Source organism: Carassius gibelio, chromosome A17, assembly GCF_023724105.1.
Source record: "Carassius gibelio isolate Cgi1373 ecotype wild population from Czech Republic chromosome A17, carGib1.2-hapl.c, whole genome shotgun sequence".
Lineage (NCBI taxonomy): Eukaryota > Metazoa > Chordata > Actinopteri > Cypriniformes > Cyprinidae > Carassius > Carassius gibelio.
Genome location: NC_068387.1, coordinates 18107161 through 18126463, shown reverse-complemented (window position 1 = coordinate 18126463; position 19303 = coordinate 18107161). Strand labels below are relative to the sequence as shown.

General features: G+C 34.9%; 1 protein-coding gene across 3 annotated transcripts; it reads left to right on the top strand.

Annotated features, from left to right (window-relative positions):
- The first annotated feature begins 1106 nt into the window (after positions 1–1106).
- On the top strand, positions 1107–18313 carry LOC127933407 (pleckstrin homology domain-containing family A member 1-like). 3 transcript variants are annotated; one of them, XM_052530396.1, is made up of 13 exons: positions 1107–1233; positions 5394–5584; positions 5657–5713; positions 5812–5857; positions 7356–7453; positions 9116–9238; positions 10018–10158; positions 10254–10322; positions 10829–10893; positions 11507–11570; positions 11803–11892; positions 14388–14458; positions 17000–18313. In XM_052530396.1, the coding sequence occupies exons 2-13, from the start codon at positions 5444–5446 to the stop codon at positions 17202–17204; spliced, it is 1170 nt and encodes a 389-aa protein (XP_052386356.1). In that variant the 5' UTR covers positions 1107–1233; positions 5394–5443; the 3' UTR covers positions 17205–18313. The 3 variants fall into 3 exon arrangements, with proteins under 3 accessions (XP_052386356.1, XP_052386355.1, XP_052386357.1); XM_052530395.1 differs by lacking the exon at positions 14388–14458; XM_052530397.1 differs by lacking the exons at positions 14388–14458; positions 17000–18313 and adding an exon at positions 16758–16993.
- Positions 18314–19303: the final 990 nt, after the last annotated feature.

Genomic DNA, 19303 nt, shown 5'->3' with positions numbered 1-19303 from the left:
AATGACCATAATATATATAAATTTTGTTTTTTTCAGATTGTGAAATTATTGATGTGTCTGTTGCTTCCCCTTCCCTGTTTTGTTTGTTTGAATCTATGTTGTTTCGTTTAATTAAAAGACAATAAAAAAAGTTGATCACAATTATATTACTTTTCATTACATTTAGTCTTTTAGCAGACACTTTTATCCAAAGGGACTTAAAAAATGAGGATAATAGAAGCAATCAAAACTGTAAAAGAGCAACAATATGTAAGTGCAAATGACAAGTCTTGGTTAGCTTAAAGCAGTGCACGTAGCAAGGTAATGTAGAAATATTGAAACTAGTGTTTTGTAAATAAAAAGAAGATAAATAGATAATGTAGAATTAAAATATACTGTAATAGAAAGTGCTAGAGTTAGAGGGTCAAATAAAGATGGAACAGATGTGTTTTAGTCATTTCTTGAAGATGGATCGAGTTGGGCAGGCCATTCCACAAGGAGAGAACAGTTAGTGAAAAAGTCTGTGAAAGTGATATTGTCCCTCTTTAAAATGGCACAATAATGTGTCATTCACTTGCAGAAGTGTGTGTGTGTGTGTGTGTGCGCGCGCGTGTGTGTGTGTGAATCATGTGAATTTAAGTTTCAACATCATATGAAAATATAATCTATATAAATAAATATATATTATTTGAGTGAAACAAACACAGAATGTTCAAGTCAGTAGTTGTTATCCATAAAATATACAAGTTTAAAATAATTCCCCATCGTCAATAAATAACAATCTTACCCTGCAAGGCAGTTAGAAGCAGACAGAGAAGGATATTCAGAGCTTCCATCTTTCTCTTCTGATCATGTTTGTCTTAAAACTTTCAGTCATCACTTATATAGTCAAAACCAGGTTAAGAAGGAAAAGGCTTTAGAGCTGCATAATATGCTAGCTTTATATTTAAATTACGAAAATGTGTATTAAAACTTTGCCTTATGGGTGGGCCACGTTCCTGATTCTCCGCTTATTATTCAACTAAAGGAAGGATAAAAATATAAATATTACTAGTATTTTAAAAGTGCCTATATGAGAGAATGAAAATGAGAGAACAGAAAAAAAGAAGAAGAAAAAAAAAAAGCACATTCAACCTGACGCAATGACGTATCCAGCCACTTCCGCTCCTGCAGGAAAAACACTCGTGAAGTTTGCGAACGGGGACACGAGCAGGAGATGGGCTGAACCGAACCACTTCAGCGGTAATAAACGGAGTGAGTAGTTTGTGAAATGACCCTTATTCGTACATCTGTCTCTCTGTGAGTTCTTTTATGGATGTGGAGTTTTGTCAAATTGTAAACACGGATCCTGCTGTAGATTCATGGCAGGATTAAATGGAGACGGGGCGAGGTTGAGCTTTTCCGCGCTGTTGCTAACTGACAGACGTGGATTTTAGACTCACATCCTAGTAATACAATAACAATGTTTATCCAAATATACTTAATATATCAATATATGATATTTATCTTATAGAGCTAGATTGTACCTGTGAGTGTGCTTCCATCGCCATAAAAATAATATCACATCATAAATATTGAGCTCTTTAAGCAAGGACCGATTTGAGTCTCATATGTGTTGATGGATTGATTGTCAGTTTTGTTCTTATTTCGATTTGATCTCATCTGGCTTTTCTGAATGATCCTATTTAGAATCAGAAAGGGCTTTATTGCCAGGTATGTTTACACATACGAGCCATTTGTTTAGGTGACAGAAGCTCAAACAGATTACATCAACGAGACACCGAAATGCAAAATAAAAAAATAGAATAAGTACTTTAAATAGGATATAATACAAAGCAAATATATACAGAAATACACAACATACAAAAATATACAACAGGTGTTTTTTTGTGTACATATATATGTACAAATGGAAAGAAATGTTAATAAGAAGAATGATGTTTTATATAAATAAATGTATAGGCTAAATAGAGTTGTGTATTACAGGATTATTGCCAAGTTAATTGTTGATGAGATGGACTGCTTGAGTGTCATTCTTGGATAGCGGGGAGGGTTTGTACCAGTGATTTGCTCTGGAGTCCAGACTATCTGCTGCAATCTTTTAAGGCAGGGGTGTCAAACTCAATTCCTGGAGGGCCGAAACCCTACTGAGTTTTGTTCTGACCCTTCACCAACACGCATACCATTTAGTTATCAAATAAGCCTGAAGGACTTGATTAGTTGTCCACTATCATCTCCACAGTTTTGAGCGTGTTCAGCTCCAGGTTGTTTTAACTGCACCAGTCAGCCAGCTCTTTATCCTCCTGTCTTTAAGCAGACTTTTCACTGTGTTGGATAAGGGTGATAAGTGTGGTGTCATCTGGGAACATCAGGAGCTTGACTGAGGGGTCATTAGAGGTGCAGTCCTTGGTGTTTGGAAACGTTATGGAAGTTGGGTATGAGAACTCAACCATTTAAATCAACCGCTGTGGCAACATCTCTGATGTTGTACTTAGTTATGGTTTTGTATTATTGTCAGTGTTTTTGGCTTGTCTTTACCACAGACCAACCAATTGGACATCTGACCTAAAATGTGCTCAAATGTAGGCTATTGTGTTTGAGGACATCACTTTTTGTTAGTGTGTTTGAAAACGGATGAATGGATTGGTCAGCAAACACTTGGATTTGTTTTAACAATATGTTGACCACATCCAGCATGATCTTTCACTTACACTTTCCATGATCATGTTTTTGTAGATAGAGATGTTGTTAAATATTTTAGTTGACAACATAGAGAGTCGGTTTGTTTAATGCATTTACTTTACGTTCATATGAGAGAAGCATTCTTTGCTTTCAAAATTTGTACCACCTGACTTTAGCCTTCTTTTTATTCCATGATGTTGGTGGAGTTTATCTTATTGTTAGTTGATAAACTAGAAATCAAGGAAAGATATATATATATATAGGCTATTCACCTATATATTCATATCGGAAAACTAAGCTGTTATTGCAATAAAACTAAACTGAAATGTAAAGTCATGGTGAAAATAAGACTGAAGGCATAGTTTACACAAAAATATTATTATGTCAACAGTTACGCAACTTTGTCATTCCAAACCATTCCATCTTCGGAACACAAATCAATATATTTAAATGAAATCTGACAGGTTTCTGTCCATCCACTGAAAGTCTGTTCCATCAAATGTTTTAGCAGTTTAGTCCAAGTCTTCTGAATATATATATCCATATATATATATAAAACTAACCCTTTAAAATAATAACAAAATTTGAAAATGTAAAAACTGTAATAACTTTAATGTGTCTATGCAAGTTTGCAATTGCTGAAACGAGCTCAAGGGCAAGAGCTTAGTGCAACCTCTCTAACAACCTCACCTGCTTCAAAACCGATGTGCGAGGTGTGCATTCTTGTATGTTTTTCCGGAATCGCTGCACAAATTTGCCAACTTTTGATGTACAATAATAATATGAGTGAATTAAGTTGCAGAGAGTATCATGTCTTGTGCCATTCACATGCAAACGCACAGTCCAGGTTAAAGTGGTGTTTCATGTGCCTTAGCTATGACGTTCAGCTTTGTCAGTGAAATGGCAGATTTGTTTTCTAATCAGGGATTCAAATAAGGATATGTGCATGCAAACCAACCTAAACTTGTGTAGTAAGTGTCTTCCTGTGTGTGTGTGTGTGCGCGCGCGTGTGCTTGTGTTAAAATGCACCAAATAACAAACAAATTATGCTCAACATGTAATACTAACCTTGTCACACACACACACGTCAAAGATCCAGAGATCCACACAAAGAAGTTGGACTCTTAACTTCTTTGCGTGTTAATGTGGTTGGTCTAGTCTAAAACAAAATGAATCCTGTCTAGAACGTGTCTAGACCTGTCTTTGAGACTATCTGCCCAATCTAAAATGAATGAGGAGGAGGAGAGTGAGAATACGGGATCTGAATCCTCTCCAGCTGATGCCCTCTTTTTGCAGGCTCTGATAAGCAGCACATCAGCCGATAACAGCTCAGAATGAGAATGTGCGCTTTTGTTCAAACTTCAAACCCAGATGCTCTATACATCATGTTTTGGTTTTTATGGTACAGGCCTGCATGCATTAAAACCTAGAAGAACAGGGCTTCTCTAGAACCTATAGGCCTAAGCATTCCAAAACACAAGGCTGATTCTGTGCTCTGGGACCCAGGGTGGAGCAGAACAAAGCTCCATGCTAATTGGTCAAGTGAGTCATGGTCATTGTTGCCTCTGCGGGTCATTGACACAGCAGGCCTTGTCTTCCTTCACAGCCTTTGTCTGTTAATGACTAACACTCATGCCATTAATGCCCCGGCCCTCAGAATACAAGAGGAGAATGGTGGATTTATTCTTGGTTTTGTCAGTCCAACATATTATGTGCCATATTCATGTGTTGTCAGAATCTGTTTGAATGTAATGTAATGCAGCATGAAAGTGCATATTGCAGAAATATGTAGTTATGCACACTACATTTTTTTTTTATCAGAAATACAATACATCAGTAATATTGTGAAATAATATTGCAATGTAAAATACCTGTTTTCTACTTTATTGTATTTTAAAATAATTTATTCCTGTGACGGCAAATCTGAATTTTCAGTAGCCATTACAGTGCCATGTGAACCTTCAGAATGGTTTTATATTATTGTATTACTCAAAAAAAAAAAACATTTCTTATTATCAGTTTTTAAAACAGTGGCACTGCTTAATATTTTTTATTGGAATCCATAACACACTTTCTTTTTTGTTCTTTTTTTGATAAATAGAAAGTTTGAAAGAGAATCATTTATTTGAAATAGTGTTTTTATTTTTATTTTTGTAACAATATACAAGTATTTCATCAGTTTAATACCTCCTTGCTGAATAAAAGTTACCATTTCTTTCAATAAAAATATCACACTGATGTATTGTGAATTATGAACTTCTGCTTATCAGTTCAGAATAATTGAGGACAAAACAAATTCCTTTGAATTTACAACAATAATATAATATATATATTTTTAATTGAAAATACATTTATTCAATTTGTCATGTATAGTTTGTTTCATACTTTCTATGTTTTTATTAGGTAATTTACCATGGTTGTACTTTGTCCCTTCCTCCTAATAAAAAAAAGAAAAGAATATATTGTCTTGTCAGTTACTAATGCAAGGCAGTGCTGTGATTCATATCCTCTGCCAAAGACTTTGACACATCAGAGAAATAAAATATTTTTCAACTGAAAAAGCACAAGAAAGGGACCGAAAGGAAGAGAGTCAAGGAGGGAGGGGAATTTTTATAACCACATAACTGCATCAGCTTATTTACTGTTAGTCTGACTAACCTCTCTCACTCTATCCAATCTTTGTATCCAATCTCATGCTCCTCCCTTTCCATCTCTGTCTCTGTTTTCAACAGTTACTGATATCAGAGAGAGAGGGGAATGAGTGGTGTGAAGAGAGGGGGACATGCCTTACGTGGACCGGCAGAACCGCATCTGCGGTTTCCTGGACATCGAAGAATTGGAGAACAGTGGCAAGTTCCTGCGACGATATTTCATCTTGGACACGCAGCAGGGTAGTCTGGTGTGGTACATGGACAACCCACAGGTATGATCTGTCTAAAATTTAAATGGATATTGGGTTTTACTATCTGAGAGTGATTGTTTTTTGGTCTTCTAGAACCTGCCTGTAGGTGCCAAACACGTGGGTTCTCTCAGTCTCGCCTACATATCCAAGGTAAGCTGCCATCTTTTCACACTCACAATAGTTTTCAAACATTCTGCCATTTCATTGCTTTTTGAGAAATTGCTACAAGGCCTCCATTCTTTTCTTAGGTCAGTGATGCCACCAAACAGAGGCCAAAAGCTGAGTACTGCTTTGGTAAGACTTTCTCACATATATACACACAAATAATATACCTTTTTATTATTTTTTTTATATTTTATACAATTACAATTTTAAAATAGCTTGAAAATGTGAACAACTTTCAAAATTACAGTCAGACTACATAAGATATGAAAACAACTTCTACATAAGATATGAAAACATACTTCTCACTTAATGTGAACAGGCATTGAAAATATCAGCTCAAGCCTTGGTTCTTGACTGAAGGGTTTGTGGTTTGAATCCTGGCTAGGTGCTGTACAGAAAGCATATAAGTTTGGTTTTACATCATGTTTTTACTGTAAGCACTGCTTTTGTGCTTCTGCGAATGGATCAAAGCAGTATGTTGATGCAGTGGTGCTCAGCCTAAAATGTTTTCCTGCTCTTCAATTTCACACACACTTTGAGATGATTTTGAGCCCATGCTTGTTCTCACAGCTTATACATGCAAACATTTGTGTTGCTTTGCATGTTCACTTACTGCAGTGCACATGGTAACCTTCTGTGCAACATGAGTGGAAACAGGAAACAGTGGTCTGGTCACTTGATAGATGTGTGCACATGTGCTTCTAGAATCTTGCTCTTTGCAGGATGCTTCTGTAGTAACCTGAACTTCATATTGAAGTGTTTTTGAAATCCTGTTTATTGGTTTAGTTCTTCAAAAATAACCACCAGTACTTCTAACTTTTTAAATGTTGCTTTTAACCAGATATAGCTTAAGGAATAGTTCCCTCGTTATTTGTTACTTATAAGTTATTTATTTATTGTCTTCCATGCCCATATGGCTGTATTTCTTCCATGAAATGCGCAATGACAGAAAAAAAAAAACAAGGGTCAGATGAATTAGTTGATCCAGTTCACAAAACCGGTCTGATCTTGTTCTCGGGTTCAACTCACTCAATTATCCATCTGCAACAGCTCACTTGAGTTAAAGATTGTCAGTGATTCATGACCTTCATATTGAGTTGAGTCACGAAAAAACACAAAGCAATCATTTTTAAAATGTCATTATGAGAAAAAATTATATTATATAAACATTTAGAAATGCATGCGGTTGGCAAAATTTGAACCATACAATGACATGGAATGGTGTTACTTGCATGAGTGAGAACTGTTGGTAGAAGTCAAAACATTTCTACACAGCTGTGCATAATGGACATTGCACTTGCACAATGGAGTTTAATATGATGCAGTGAATTCTAGCATTTACCTTTTCATCCCAGAAAAACATTGAAAACCACTGAATTAGACATTGCAGGAAAAAAGTTCTGTTTTGCTGTAGCTTTTTAGTCTGAAATTGATTGGCAATGCCTAATTGACTGAGCATGAGCAGATAATCCATAAAGTCGACTGGGCTCTAAAACAGGCTATCTGTGGGATTTTCCTTCTGATACACTGATATTTCTCAGAACTACTCTACTTCTAGCACAATTAGAGTTATGGCCATTGCATTATTGGATATGGGTTTAAGCTCTTTCTCTCTGTCTGTGTACAGTCATCAATGCAGGAATGAGGAAATACTTTCTGCAGGCTAATGATGAGCAGGATCTTGTGGAATGGGTCAACGCGCTCAATAATGCAACCAAAATCACAGTGAGTATACACACACAAAATCCACAAGTGTGAGCATGAATATACATCTATATGCAAATAACCCCATACAAAAATGGACCACCCTCAACCCCCCAAATTTAATTAATTTTTAATACAATTTAACAAATAAATAATCAAACGAAGTGCGTATTGTAACCAATCACACATTTAACAGAATTATGAAGTGGGAGTAAAAGGAATAATTTAAATTGTGCTGCCCTAATTCTCATAATAAATCATTTTACTCCATTGCAGTTGAAATGTACTGTAATATAATAATTTATTTACATCAGAATAAATAAACACCGTACATAAGTAAATACTATTATAATGCTTGAAAGAGATGTTTGTATGCACAGCAAGGCTGCATGTGTTTAATCAAAAATACAGTAAAAAGACAAATAAAAACAAATATTATTACAATTATGAATGTTTTCTTTTAAAAAAATGTTATATTTAATTTAATCCTGTCATGAGGTTTTTCATCATTCATTACCCAAATCTTTAGTGTCACATGATCCATGAGAAATTTTAATTTGCTGATTCGATGCTCAAGAAATATTTATTATTATAAATTTTTCAAGATTCTTTGATAAATAGAAAGATGAAAAGAACAGCGGTTATATGAAATATGATATATATATATATATTTTTTTTTTTTTTTTTTTTTTTACAGCGTAGCGTTCTTTACAGTGACTTTTGTGTGTTGAGTTTATTCATCCTTGTGTTCTGTTTCCATTGCATGCAAATATAGATTAAATTAGCTATTCTGTCTCCCTTTCAAGCTTCTTTAAAGTCCTGGATTGTTTGCATAAGTTATCTAGCTTTTAAACAAGCTCACATGCTAATCTGATATCCCAGACTGCTGCGCACAGGAACAGTCAAAGAAACAATGAAAGCATTCAACGAGTTCATTCAGTCAGTGTCAGTGGTTCTGTCAACATTACAGGCTTCTTCACTCGGAGAAAAATTCTGGTTAGTTTTGTCTGGGAGTTTATCTATTAAAGGTAACCCAAATAACAAAGTTCAAGCATTTACAGGCATATTTCAGGAAGAAAACACATCAGTGCAATAAAACATCAACTTTCCTAACTGTGATCATCTTCTCCTCTCTGAGTACGTGTGCCTCTCATACATGCATACACACGGGAAACTGAAAGTTAAAAAAACACCCTCTGTCCTGTTTAAGCTCTGCGTTCCTCATCCTGATGGCGTTTTCCGTTTGCGAGTCACTTGGCTGACTAATGGGAAGTTGTATTGTTTGTACGACCCTCACTTCTGAGTCATCATAGCTTTAGAATGCCCTCACACACACACATGCACCCTACAATGTCTCTGTCTCTCTTCTACACTTTTTCACTCTCTCTGTATCACTAATATATCACACTTCCACATGCAATGGCAGGAAAAGCTCTCACTGTAGGCCAGACACTCTTGGAGCGTGGGCTGAAGGATTGAAGGGGTACACAATAAGCCATTATTGAGTTATCCTGTGAGTCTGACAATTGATGGTTAATTCGTCTGTGCTCCATTCCCGTTTTTTCCCCTCCGTATTTTTGTTGCATTGCTTTGAATTTTCAGTCTTTTGCTGCTGCCTTGATTTTGGGCGTTCTTGAAAACTCCCTCTCATTTTCTTTTTCTAACTTTTGTTGTCTCTCCCAGGTTCCTAAGTCCTCTGATGCTGTTCTCTCTGAGAGTCAGAGGTTGGCTTCAAATGGAAGCAAGAAACAGGTCCCATACAAGACTGAGATCATTGCAGGAGTGGCTGTCGTCACACAGACACAGGTAATCTCACTCATGAAGGCTTAAACACAAAATACATACCTGCTTTATCCCTGTCTGTCAGGGTCAGGTAAGACTAGGGTTGTCATGATTAGTCTCTATCAATACCATAAATTGAATGATTGTCTGTAACTATTTTAATACCACATTAATGATACAGTAATGTACTAATGATGCTTAATATCACATTAATATTAATAACCAATGCTTTGTTTATTTATAAAGTTAAATATGAACAAATATTAGATATTATTACATTTCATTAGAATATAATGAAGATAATGCACAAATACAGTATTATATTATTATGAAGTGCTACTATTAACAAATTTAAAGCAATGACATGTAATTTTAATACCACAACAAAAAGATATAATGTTGATGTAAAAAGTTAAAGATTCATAAATTGTATTTATAAAATAATGATAATAATAATAATACAGTGTAATTATTATTTATGTAAATATTAACAAATTGAATTTAACAATGAAATATGATATTAATACTTTATCAAAAACTAATATGATAATGGTGAAATGGTTTTAAATGTTAAAATGTAATACTACTACTAGTACTATTACTATTACTAATAATAATGGTTATATTTTAACATATTAAATGAAAACAATGGCATGTAGCTTTCCAGTTCTTCTCAATTAGGTAAGCAGTTGTATTAAAATAAAGGACAAATAAATAAAACTAGTTTTGAACTTGCAGAGCTTTGTGCTGTTTCTGCACGTTCTTATGTGTCAGATTTTTTTCTTGTTCCCCTCTTTGAGCAGGATGGAGAGGTGGGACACAGTGTTGGAGGAGAGAAGGTGGGCTTGAGGAAGGCTCAGAACCATCCGCCATATTTGCACACTAGAGCAGGGCAGGATCAGACCGTTATTAAAGCAGGATACTGTGTCAAACAGGGGGCTCTGGTGAGTCTGAGAAACTGTTTTTAGACTAGGTCTTGTGGAACTAGGTTTGTGTGTGTTCAAAGAAATCACTACAGGTTACTATTTTCTTATATCAGATGAAGAACTGGAAGAGGAGATATTTTGTTTTGGAGCAGAACTCAATGAGTTACTTCAAGTCTGATCTGGTATGTTGTGTATTTATTCTTGACTTATGAAGCAGTTACATCTAATAGTTTGTGTTGAATGCTGCTCAAAGCCTTGTACAAGTTCAGGTGTCCAATAAATCATGTTAAAATTTTAGAATGAATGGCTACTTTTTCGTGTTATCATGTTGATGTTGACAAGTAAGTTGAAATGTACAAGCAATTTATTAAACAAATAAGCCTCTCTTCTGTTAGAAATGGCCTTAGACTGCGGTTTTATGAAAGAATATGAATTGAATGGTTATTTTCTTTAAAAAAAATGTTTTTTTTTTTTAATCTGAACAAAAGATAACGTGAATACCAGTGCTCTGTCTCAACATGAACAGCACTATACCTGAGAAATTCCAGGCAGCTGCCAGTTGTGTGTGATTCAGCTTCACACTGTATGTGCATTTGTATCTGGCTGAGGATAAATCTTAGTGCAGTTGGGAGGTTCTTGCCTAGAGTAAGCACTCCATTGTATTTTTCTCACTTCATTTCTCTTTCAGGAGAAGGATCCTTTGCGGATTATTCTTCTGAAGGAGGTCCATAAGGTGCAGGAGTGCAAACACAGGTACAAATAGAATGTCTGCCATTCATATGCATTGGAATCTTGTTATTTGACTCAGCATTCATATAAATATATGAAGAAAATATACCAAGAAGAAATAACTGCTTATTTCTGCATTTACACTGCCGTTCAAAATATTTTAATGCCGTTCAAAAAATGTAAAATAACTTTTTTCTTTTTTACAATTTTTTTACATTTAATTTATAATTTATTTATAAATATTTGTAAAGCTGAATTTTCAGCAGCCATTACTTCAGTCTTCAGTGTCAAATGATCCTTCAGAAATCATTCTAATATCCTGATTTGTTGCTCAAGAAACATTTCTTAGTGTTATGAATGTTGAAAACATATAGTTTTGTTGAAACCTTGATATATTTTTCCAGGATTTTTTGACAATTTATTTGAGATAGTAACCTTTTGACACTTTAATATATTTTCTGTCACTTTTGATCAATTTAATGCTTTTGTGCTCATTAAAAGGTTGCTATCTAAATTGTTTTATTTGTATTTTTTTATATTATTTACCAAAAACTTATGAAATGTAGTGTATATTTAGATTTGCAGGTGTGCATTTATAGTTTTAACAAATTTTTCTCTGCCCTTTTTTTACTTTCAGTGAAATAATGATGCGAGACAACCTCTTTGAAGTTGTCACAACCTCCAGAACATTTTATGTCCAGGTGACAAGTCTTGTCAAGCAGCAACATACAATTCTGTAACTTAACAGTCCAAAGATCTCAAGATTTAATAAAAAGAGTGATTGTAATGGATATTACTGTGTACAGGTCCTACACTGTATCTCTGAACCATATATACAGGCTCAGAGCATGAGCTTTTATAACTTTTGTAGTATCTCTTTATGTTTCCTTTAGAATATGTAAAAACTTGACATATTCTACCATTCTGTTACAGGCTGATAGTCCAGAGGAGATGCACAGCTGGATCAAGGCTGTATCAGGAGCCATTGTGGCTCAGAGGGGCCCAGGCCGGTCCGCAGCCTCTGTATGTACACACATGCACACATGCATTTAAAACCAGGCAGTCACTCTGCCTCTGAGCAAAACAATGAAGCATGAATTCTAGGGATGCACGATATTGGATTTTGGCCGATATTCGATATGCCGATGTTTTCAAAATAATTTTGGCCGATGCCGATACCGATATCGATATATATACAAATATATACTGATATATTTAAACTTTAATTTTACTGAAGAGAAATCCATGTATCTCTTCTGTACTGATTCTACCATAAATTTATTATTTTACAAATGTAGACAGACATTCACATCTGAAAAACAGGTCAATTATTTCACTTGGAGAATATCGGTTTGGCTCATCGGCAGAAATATTCATATCGGCCGATACCGATAATGGTCATTTTAAGCTTTTATCGGCCGATACCGATATTGTGCCGATATTATCGTGCATCCCTAATGAATTCATTAGTTAAGACGAGAACATGTGGAAAGCATGTGAATTTGTTCCCAAATAATCCCTGCGTACATATATAGTTTAATCATGTTCCTTTCTTTCTCTTTCTCTCTCTCACATGAACATATGCGCATACATACAAACAAAAGTCAATAATAATATGACTGCAGTGGTTTGGGTTTAAGATTGGTAATGGCTCTGAAGTGTTATTGCACTCTGGAATCAGAGAGTACACTCATTATGTGCGGCCACAATCTGTTCGTTTCATACTTTTTCTCCTACTCCCCTCTGAACCTAGTGACCAACGAAAGTATTTGGAGACTTCAGTCACACTAAATGTATAAAAGTCATAGATCTATTTTGTAGAAATACAATTCAAGTAGCATTTTTTTGAATATGGAAGCATTTCCAAGCTAAACATTTCGATGTGGATGGAAGTAGCAACAAATCTTTTCTTCTGTAATTTGACGTATGTCCAAGTAAAACGGATTATTGATTATTGTTTGGATGAAGGCAGATCTGAATGTTAGCGCTGTCATTTGTAAGAAAAGTCAAGCATACATCTTCCATTTCACTGAAAGTTTGAGTTATAACATTTTGATTAAGGGGGGGGGGGGGGGTGAAATGCTCGTTTTCACTCAATATCCTGTTACTCTTGAGTACCTATAGAGTAGTACTGCATCCTTCATAACTCCAAAAAGTCTTTAGTTTTATTATATTCATAAGAGAAAGATAGTCTGTACCGATTTTTCCCAGAAAAACACGACCGGCTGGAGGCGTGACGTGTGGGCGGAGCTAAAGAATCACGAGCGCCAGTAGGCTTTTGCATTGAGAGCGTTTGGAAGCTGTGATATTACCATGAGGAAAAAACATCCAAAACAAACCATGGCTAACAGTCAGATTCAGCGTTTATTTATGATCCAGAATCAGATCCCGAGGCTGAAACTGAACGAGAGCAGCACCAGCAACGACTCGCTCCGAGCGGGGCTCGAACCCGGGTCTCCGGCATGGGAGGCAGACGCACTAACAAGGAGGCAGAGATATTTTAAGCAGTTTTACTCACCGCCTGCGGTTCCAACACACGATCGTGACCCTTTTTCGTTGGGATTGCATAATCCTTAAGAAATAAACGATACGCAAATCCCTTAATGGTCCCTTAATGCTGTTTTTTTTTTTTTTGGTAATCTGTGCAGGGTTGTCTTGCCCTGGCAACCAAAAACACACTTCTTTTGTGTCATTTCGCTCTCGCTCTGATCAGTGATTGTCTGTGCACAGCCTCTCTCTGCTCTGCTATACGGGAGCGCGCGCTCTTCCGGCAGAAGTGTCCTTAAGACCCATATAAGGAAATTCCGCTCCATCTAACGTCACACAGAGCCATACTCGAAAAAAACTTTCCGAAACTTGTGACAAACCGGAAGAGGTATTTTTGGAACAGAAATACTCCTTCAAACGTACAACTTAATTTTTTTAACTTTGTCCATGTTTAGCATGGGAATCCAACTCTTTAACAGTGTAAAAAACTCAGTATGCATGAAATATCATTTCACCCCCCCTTTAAAAACTACTAGTTTGAAAAAAAAAAAAACTAAGTACTTAAAATCATAAGATAATCACAGTGATCATTTACAATAAAATGCATTTAAAATCTTAATGGGGTGAATTTACTTTTCATGCCGACGTCATAAGTCATGAAGTCATAAAAACAATAATGTATTGTTTAAAAGTAAGAATGTTTTTGTTAGTATTTTTATTTTTGCAGATGCCAATTGATTTTACATTTTGTTATATATGTATATGTATATATATATATATATATATATATATATATATATATATATATATATATATATATATATATATATATATATATATATATATATATATATATATATATATACATATACATATATAACAAAATGTAAAATCAATTGGCATCTGCAAAAATTATATATATATATATATATGCAATGACATTCATAGATTAAGTGTCCAAATACTTTTTGGGGCGCCTGTATCTCTTTCTCCCTTACATCCTCTAATGCAGCTTTGCACTGTTGTTTCAGATGCGTCAGGCCAGAAGGCATTCAAGCCCCTGTATTCAGAGATACACACCACGTGTCACTCAAGGCAGCACGTATGTTCTGTATGATCCGCCGCTTGTTTCCTCTTTCTCACTTCGCTTCAGAGGAGGCACTAATGCACATACGCACACAGACATACTCACCTAGCTTAATCTTTCCCACTTCGCTTTTCCAGAATAACTTCACACATATGCGCACACCTAACAGTTCAATAGTAGAAATAAACTTATTCAGGTTTATTCCAGAAATACATTGTTTTCCGCTGACCTTGTTTTCTCGCTAATTCTACCTGTTTCTATTCAGCCCCGTGGCGCCCTCATTTGAACTAACAGTTATTACTGACACACTTCTCCGTTTCTAATGCTTCAGCCTCTCTGCCAGCCCACTGCAGTCTCCTGCTACACACCCAAAACGCATGTTTCACACGTTCGATTGCTCATCTGTATTTCATTATTCTTTACTGTCGTGTATAACATGGTTCATAAGTTTGACTTTTATTTGTTGTTGCTTTGTTTTACCATCCTAAATGATGATCCAAACTGGTAATTAATGATTAAAATAAACACAAATTCATATTTATGGCCCATTATTCTTTCATTATGTGATATGCATTAGTGAAATGATATTAGATGAGATGAACATTTTAAATAGAGCTTTATTTTATCCTTTGGAAATTGATTGCATAAAAATAAGAGCTTTTGGTAATGTGATATATTTTTTTTTTGTCATGTTGATTTTAAAACTTTTGGTTGTCTTCTCTATAAAATTATTTTTTAAAGTTATAAACATTTAACTTAGGCACATAAATGCATTACGTTGTTTACACATGTCCAAACCTCACAAATATGTGCATTATTTTGTTCATGTCTAATGATGAGGTTATGTGTGCTTTAGTGTTGAGAGTTGCATTTTGGTGTCTGTTTCATAAAAGTCATCCAAACATTTCAGTCTTGTGAGGTAAACCCTCGAGTCTCGGACATCAGGTCCTCAATCATTGCTGTTATTAGATTAGACATGTCTGCGCTTTTCTCACACGATTGTTAGGTCAAATGTTTTGGACAGTCTAAAAGCAATGACTAATATGCTATTTTGTTTTGTTGCAGTTCTCAGACTGATGATAATATTTTTATATCTGTGGATTCAGATTTTTAACTCTTGTAACAGATGCAGTTCCAATCTTGTCTCAATATTTGTCGACTTTTCTTTACTTTCATTCTTATATTCATTTTTTCATTCAAACTTTCTCTCACCATTCTTTTCTTTTATTGTTTACCTCTGTTTCTCTCTCCACCTTCTACCTAGGGCTGGGTGATGTAGCTTAAAAATAATTAATATTTTTTATTATGATATATATATATATATATATATATATATATATATATATATATATGTGCATGGATTTTTTATTAATGTCTTTGACAATATTTAACACACATCTCATTATTTTTCTATTCTGTCTAATAAAATCTTAGATGATTTTATTCTTAAAAAAAAAAAAGAAAAAAGATTATAAAATTATAGATTATAAAAATAAAAAATTATAGCAACCATAATGTACATGTGTACATTATGTAATTGTGTGCGTGTATTTGAACTGAAATAAAATAATAATCGATTTAAAATACGTAATGTATGCACCAATATTGCAGGTTTGAGAAAAGAAGTCTCTTATGCTCACCAAGATGGAATTTATTTGATTAAAATTAGTGAAAAACCGTGATGTACAACAATTTTCATTTTTTAAAAATTTATTTGAACATTTCAGTATCACATGATCCTTCTCAAAATCATTGAGATGCTGATTTGCTGCTCAAAAATTTAAAAAAATATTATTAATGTTCTAATTGGTTGTGCTTCTTATTAATTTTCTGGAAACTGAAACAGTTTTCAGGATTCTTTGATGAATAGAATGTTTAAAAGAATGTCAATGTTTTGAAAAATAAATATTTTTAAACCATATTAATGTCTGTGTTGTCATTTTAGATTTTTTTAATGCACCCTGAATGAAAATAAATAATAATGATTAGTCAAAAATTAACTCAAAGGTTAAATTTAAAAATGCTATTAAACCTTTTGTTCTTAATGTGCTTCATGTTCTCATATTTAAAGGGGTCATATGATGCGATTTAAAATTTTTCCTTTTGGAGTGTTACAAGCTCTTGGTGCATGAAGAAGATCTGTAAAATTACAAAGACTAAAGTCTCAAATCCAAAAAGATATTCTTTATCAAAATTAAGACTGCCACGCCACCTTAAAACTTTTTCTTTTCTTAGTTCTTAGGAGAATCAATTGTTCAGTCCAGCTTCTGCCTCTCTCTACTTCTCATGTTTTCTCTCATGTTGTGTTTTCCAGTGAGTGGGACAGCTGGGCTCTCTGAGTACTAACACTTCTGTTCTGGTGCTCTGCTGGCTCTGGTGATCTTCTTTTGCTAAACCCATCTAAAACTTCTAATACATTTCTTGGATGTTCTTACTCACAGCTGAGACTGCTCTCAGTCATTACCACCCTGCATCAGTCTTAAAGGTTTCCTAAAAACACTTTATTCAGACCAGAACTTACATAGATGTATTCTCTCCCTCGGTCACCTCATTTAGGAGTTCATTGTTGGCGGGTCCTGTTTCTACCGCCAGCACACGAGTCATGCCATCCCCTGGACGCCCAGCCCTGCCGTGTCAGCAAACCCAGAATGCCATGGTCCCACGAGGCCTGGCATGGGACAGCGAGCACTTCATGAGCCTGCTGCCCTTGCCCCGCCCACACGCCCGCCTGTCACTGCAAGAGACCCGCCTCTCCAAGTGACTCACGAATCGCCATGGCGACGACGTAGCAGCTTTGGAATGTGTGATGCTCCTTTGCTCCACCTTGATCTGGATGGTGCGGATCTTCCTGTCAGTGAGGTCTGACAGTTTTACATTCAACTTTTACAACTGACCCTGAAATATTGAGATGTGTGTGCCGAGTCTAGGTGATGGAAGGATGATTTGGGGATAGATGACCAGGTATTCGGATCCAAACTGGTTTGATCTGAGCTGTTGACCAAATTCTGAACTTTATAACCGATTATGTCGAATAAAAAAAGCTTCAGTCATGTTCATCTAAAACAGGAACACTACTACCACAGTGATTCAGACACCAAAGATTCTTCAAAGTACCTCCTAAACTTTGAGCATCTGTTGAAAAGTACTGAAAGAAAAGAAACATTTGTGGAATACGGATTAATTATCACCTAAACTGAAATTGTTTCTGGGACTGTGTCAGAGGAAGTGAATATTTGCGCCATCACATGGATTTGAATTTGGAAAAGGCTGTTTGAGTGCTTGTGAGAAGTTAATATCTCTGTTAATATCCGAGAATTCCCCTTCACTGAGCATTACAGAACGTACTTCAGTTTCCTCCTTTTTTTCCTGTACAGTTTCCTATTATTATTATACATATATATTTTTTACATTTTTCTATGTGCTGTTAATGCGACTAATTTGATCTTGTGGACTATGCTGGGGTTTATTGTGACTGACATCTTTTATCCACACTTATACATATGGGTGAATTCTTGTAGCTATAATATTATTGTTTGTTTCTTGCTTCGCTGAACGACATCCCTGGCATTCTGGGTATGACTGTACATGTCTGACCATGTGAGTGAAAGTTTGCTGTTGATTGTTCATTTAGTTTTTTTGTGAATTGTTGGGATTTGAATATGACTACTATGATAAAATTCTTTTCAGTGTATTTTTTTTTATCTTTGCACTGATTCATTTTTGTCCTCTGTCTAAAAAAGTGCCTGTCTTTTTCCCTCTAAAGGTCCAGCAGTTTTAACCCTCAGTTTTTTGTTTTTGTGCTGTAACCATTTTAATCTTGTTTGTTAGTTATTTATTATATGAAAAAGCAATAAACCAAGTCTGAATTTATGTTGTTGATTTATAAATGTCACATTTTAGCTTTCCGTACAAATAATTTACATATGTGAAATGGTTTCTTTTTTCTGGACTCATCTGGTACCATCATTTATTGAAAACTAAGACTTTGTTGCCCTCTGTTGGACATTTAAATCTAATGTGGAAAACACTGTTAAACTGTTGTAAATAACTTTACACATTACTTGTTAAATCTAATACTGTTTAAATAGATTAGGTAATTTGAGTAAACTATCAAAACCCTTATTCTTGGCCCTATAATATGTCCAGCTGTCAAAATGCAACCATGGTTTTACATGTCCTGTGTGGTGTCCCATGTAATTTTTCACTTCACTAAAACTATCACATTAAGGAAGTGATGTCACCGACTATTAGTCCATGACAGCAAAGGTATCAGCTGGGATAATGCTGGTGAACATTTTGTTGTCAAGTTTTCGTAAGTCCTTTGGGACAACATCGAACACAACAGTCAAATAATAGTTTTAAAAGGAATCGTTCACACAAAAATGGCCCTAAGGCCATGCCAAATCTGAGTCCTATAACTTTCTGTATGAGATATTTATTTCTTTGGTGAACCATTGTAGCATAAATGTTAATTAATTTATGCAAAGTTATTGTCACATTATGGAAAAAAAAGATTTACCTCGTGCTCTGTGCATCTTTGTTTTTGCAGAAATGCTTCAGGAATCCAGATTGAGGTTATTGTGAAATTTTATTTTTCAGAATAATTGATAGATTCTGTTGTTGTTTGTTGTTATTGGTTCGTAATTGAATGCAGGTTGTTTAAATTCCTTAACATGAACTAAAGCTTTTTGGAAAATAAAATTAATAAATCAAGAGTCGAAGCTCTTTCAACAATTCCAGTGTTATTGTTAATTAACACGAATATAAACTAATATATATATCCAAATATCAAAAACTAATATATATATCCATAATACAAATATCCAACGAACATAACAAAAGGGTAGTGAATTTGTCCAC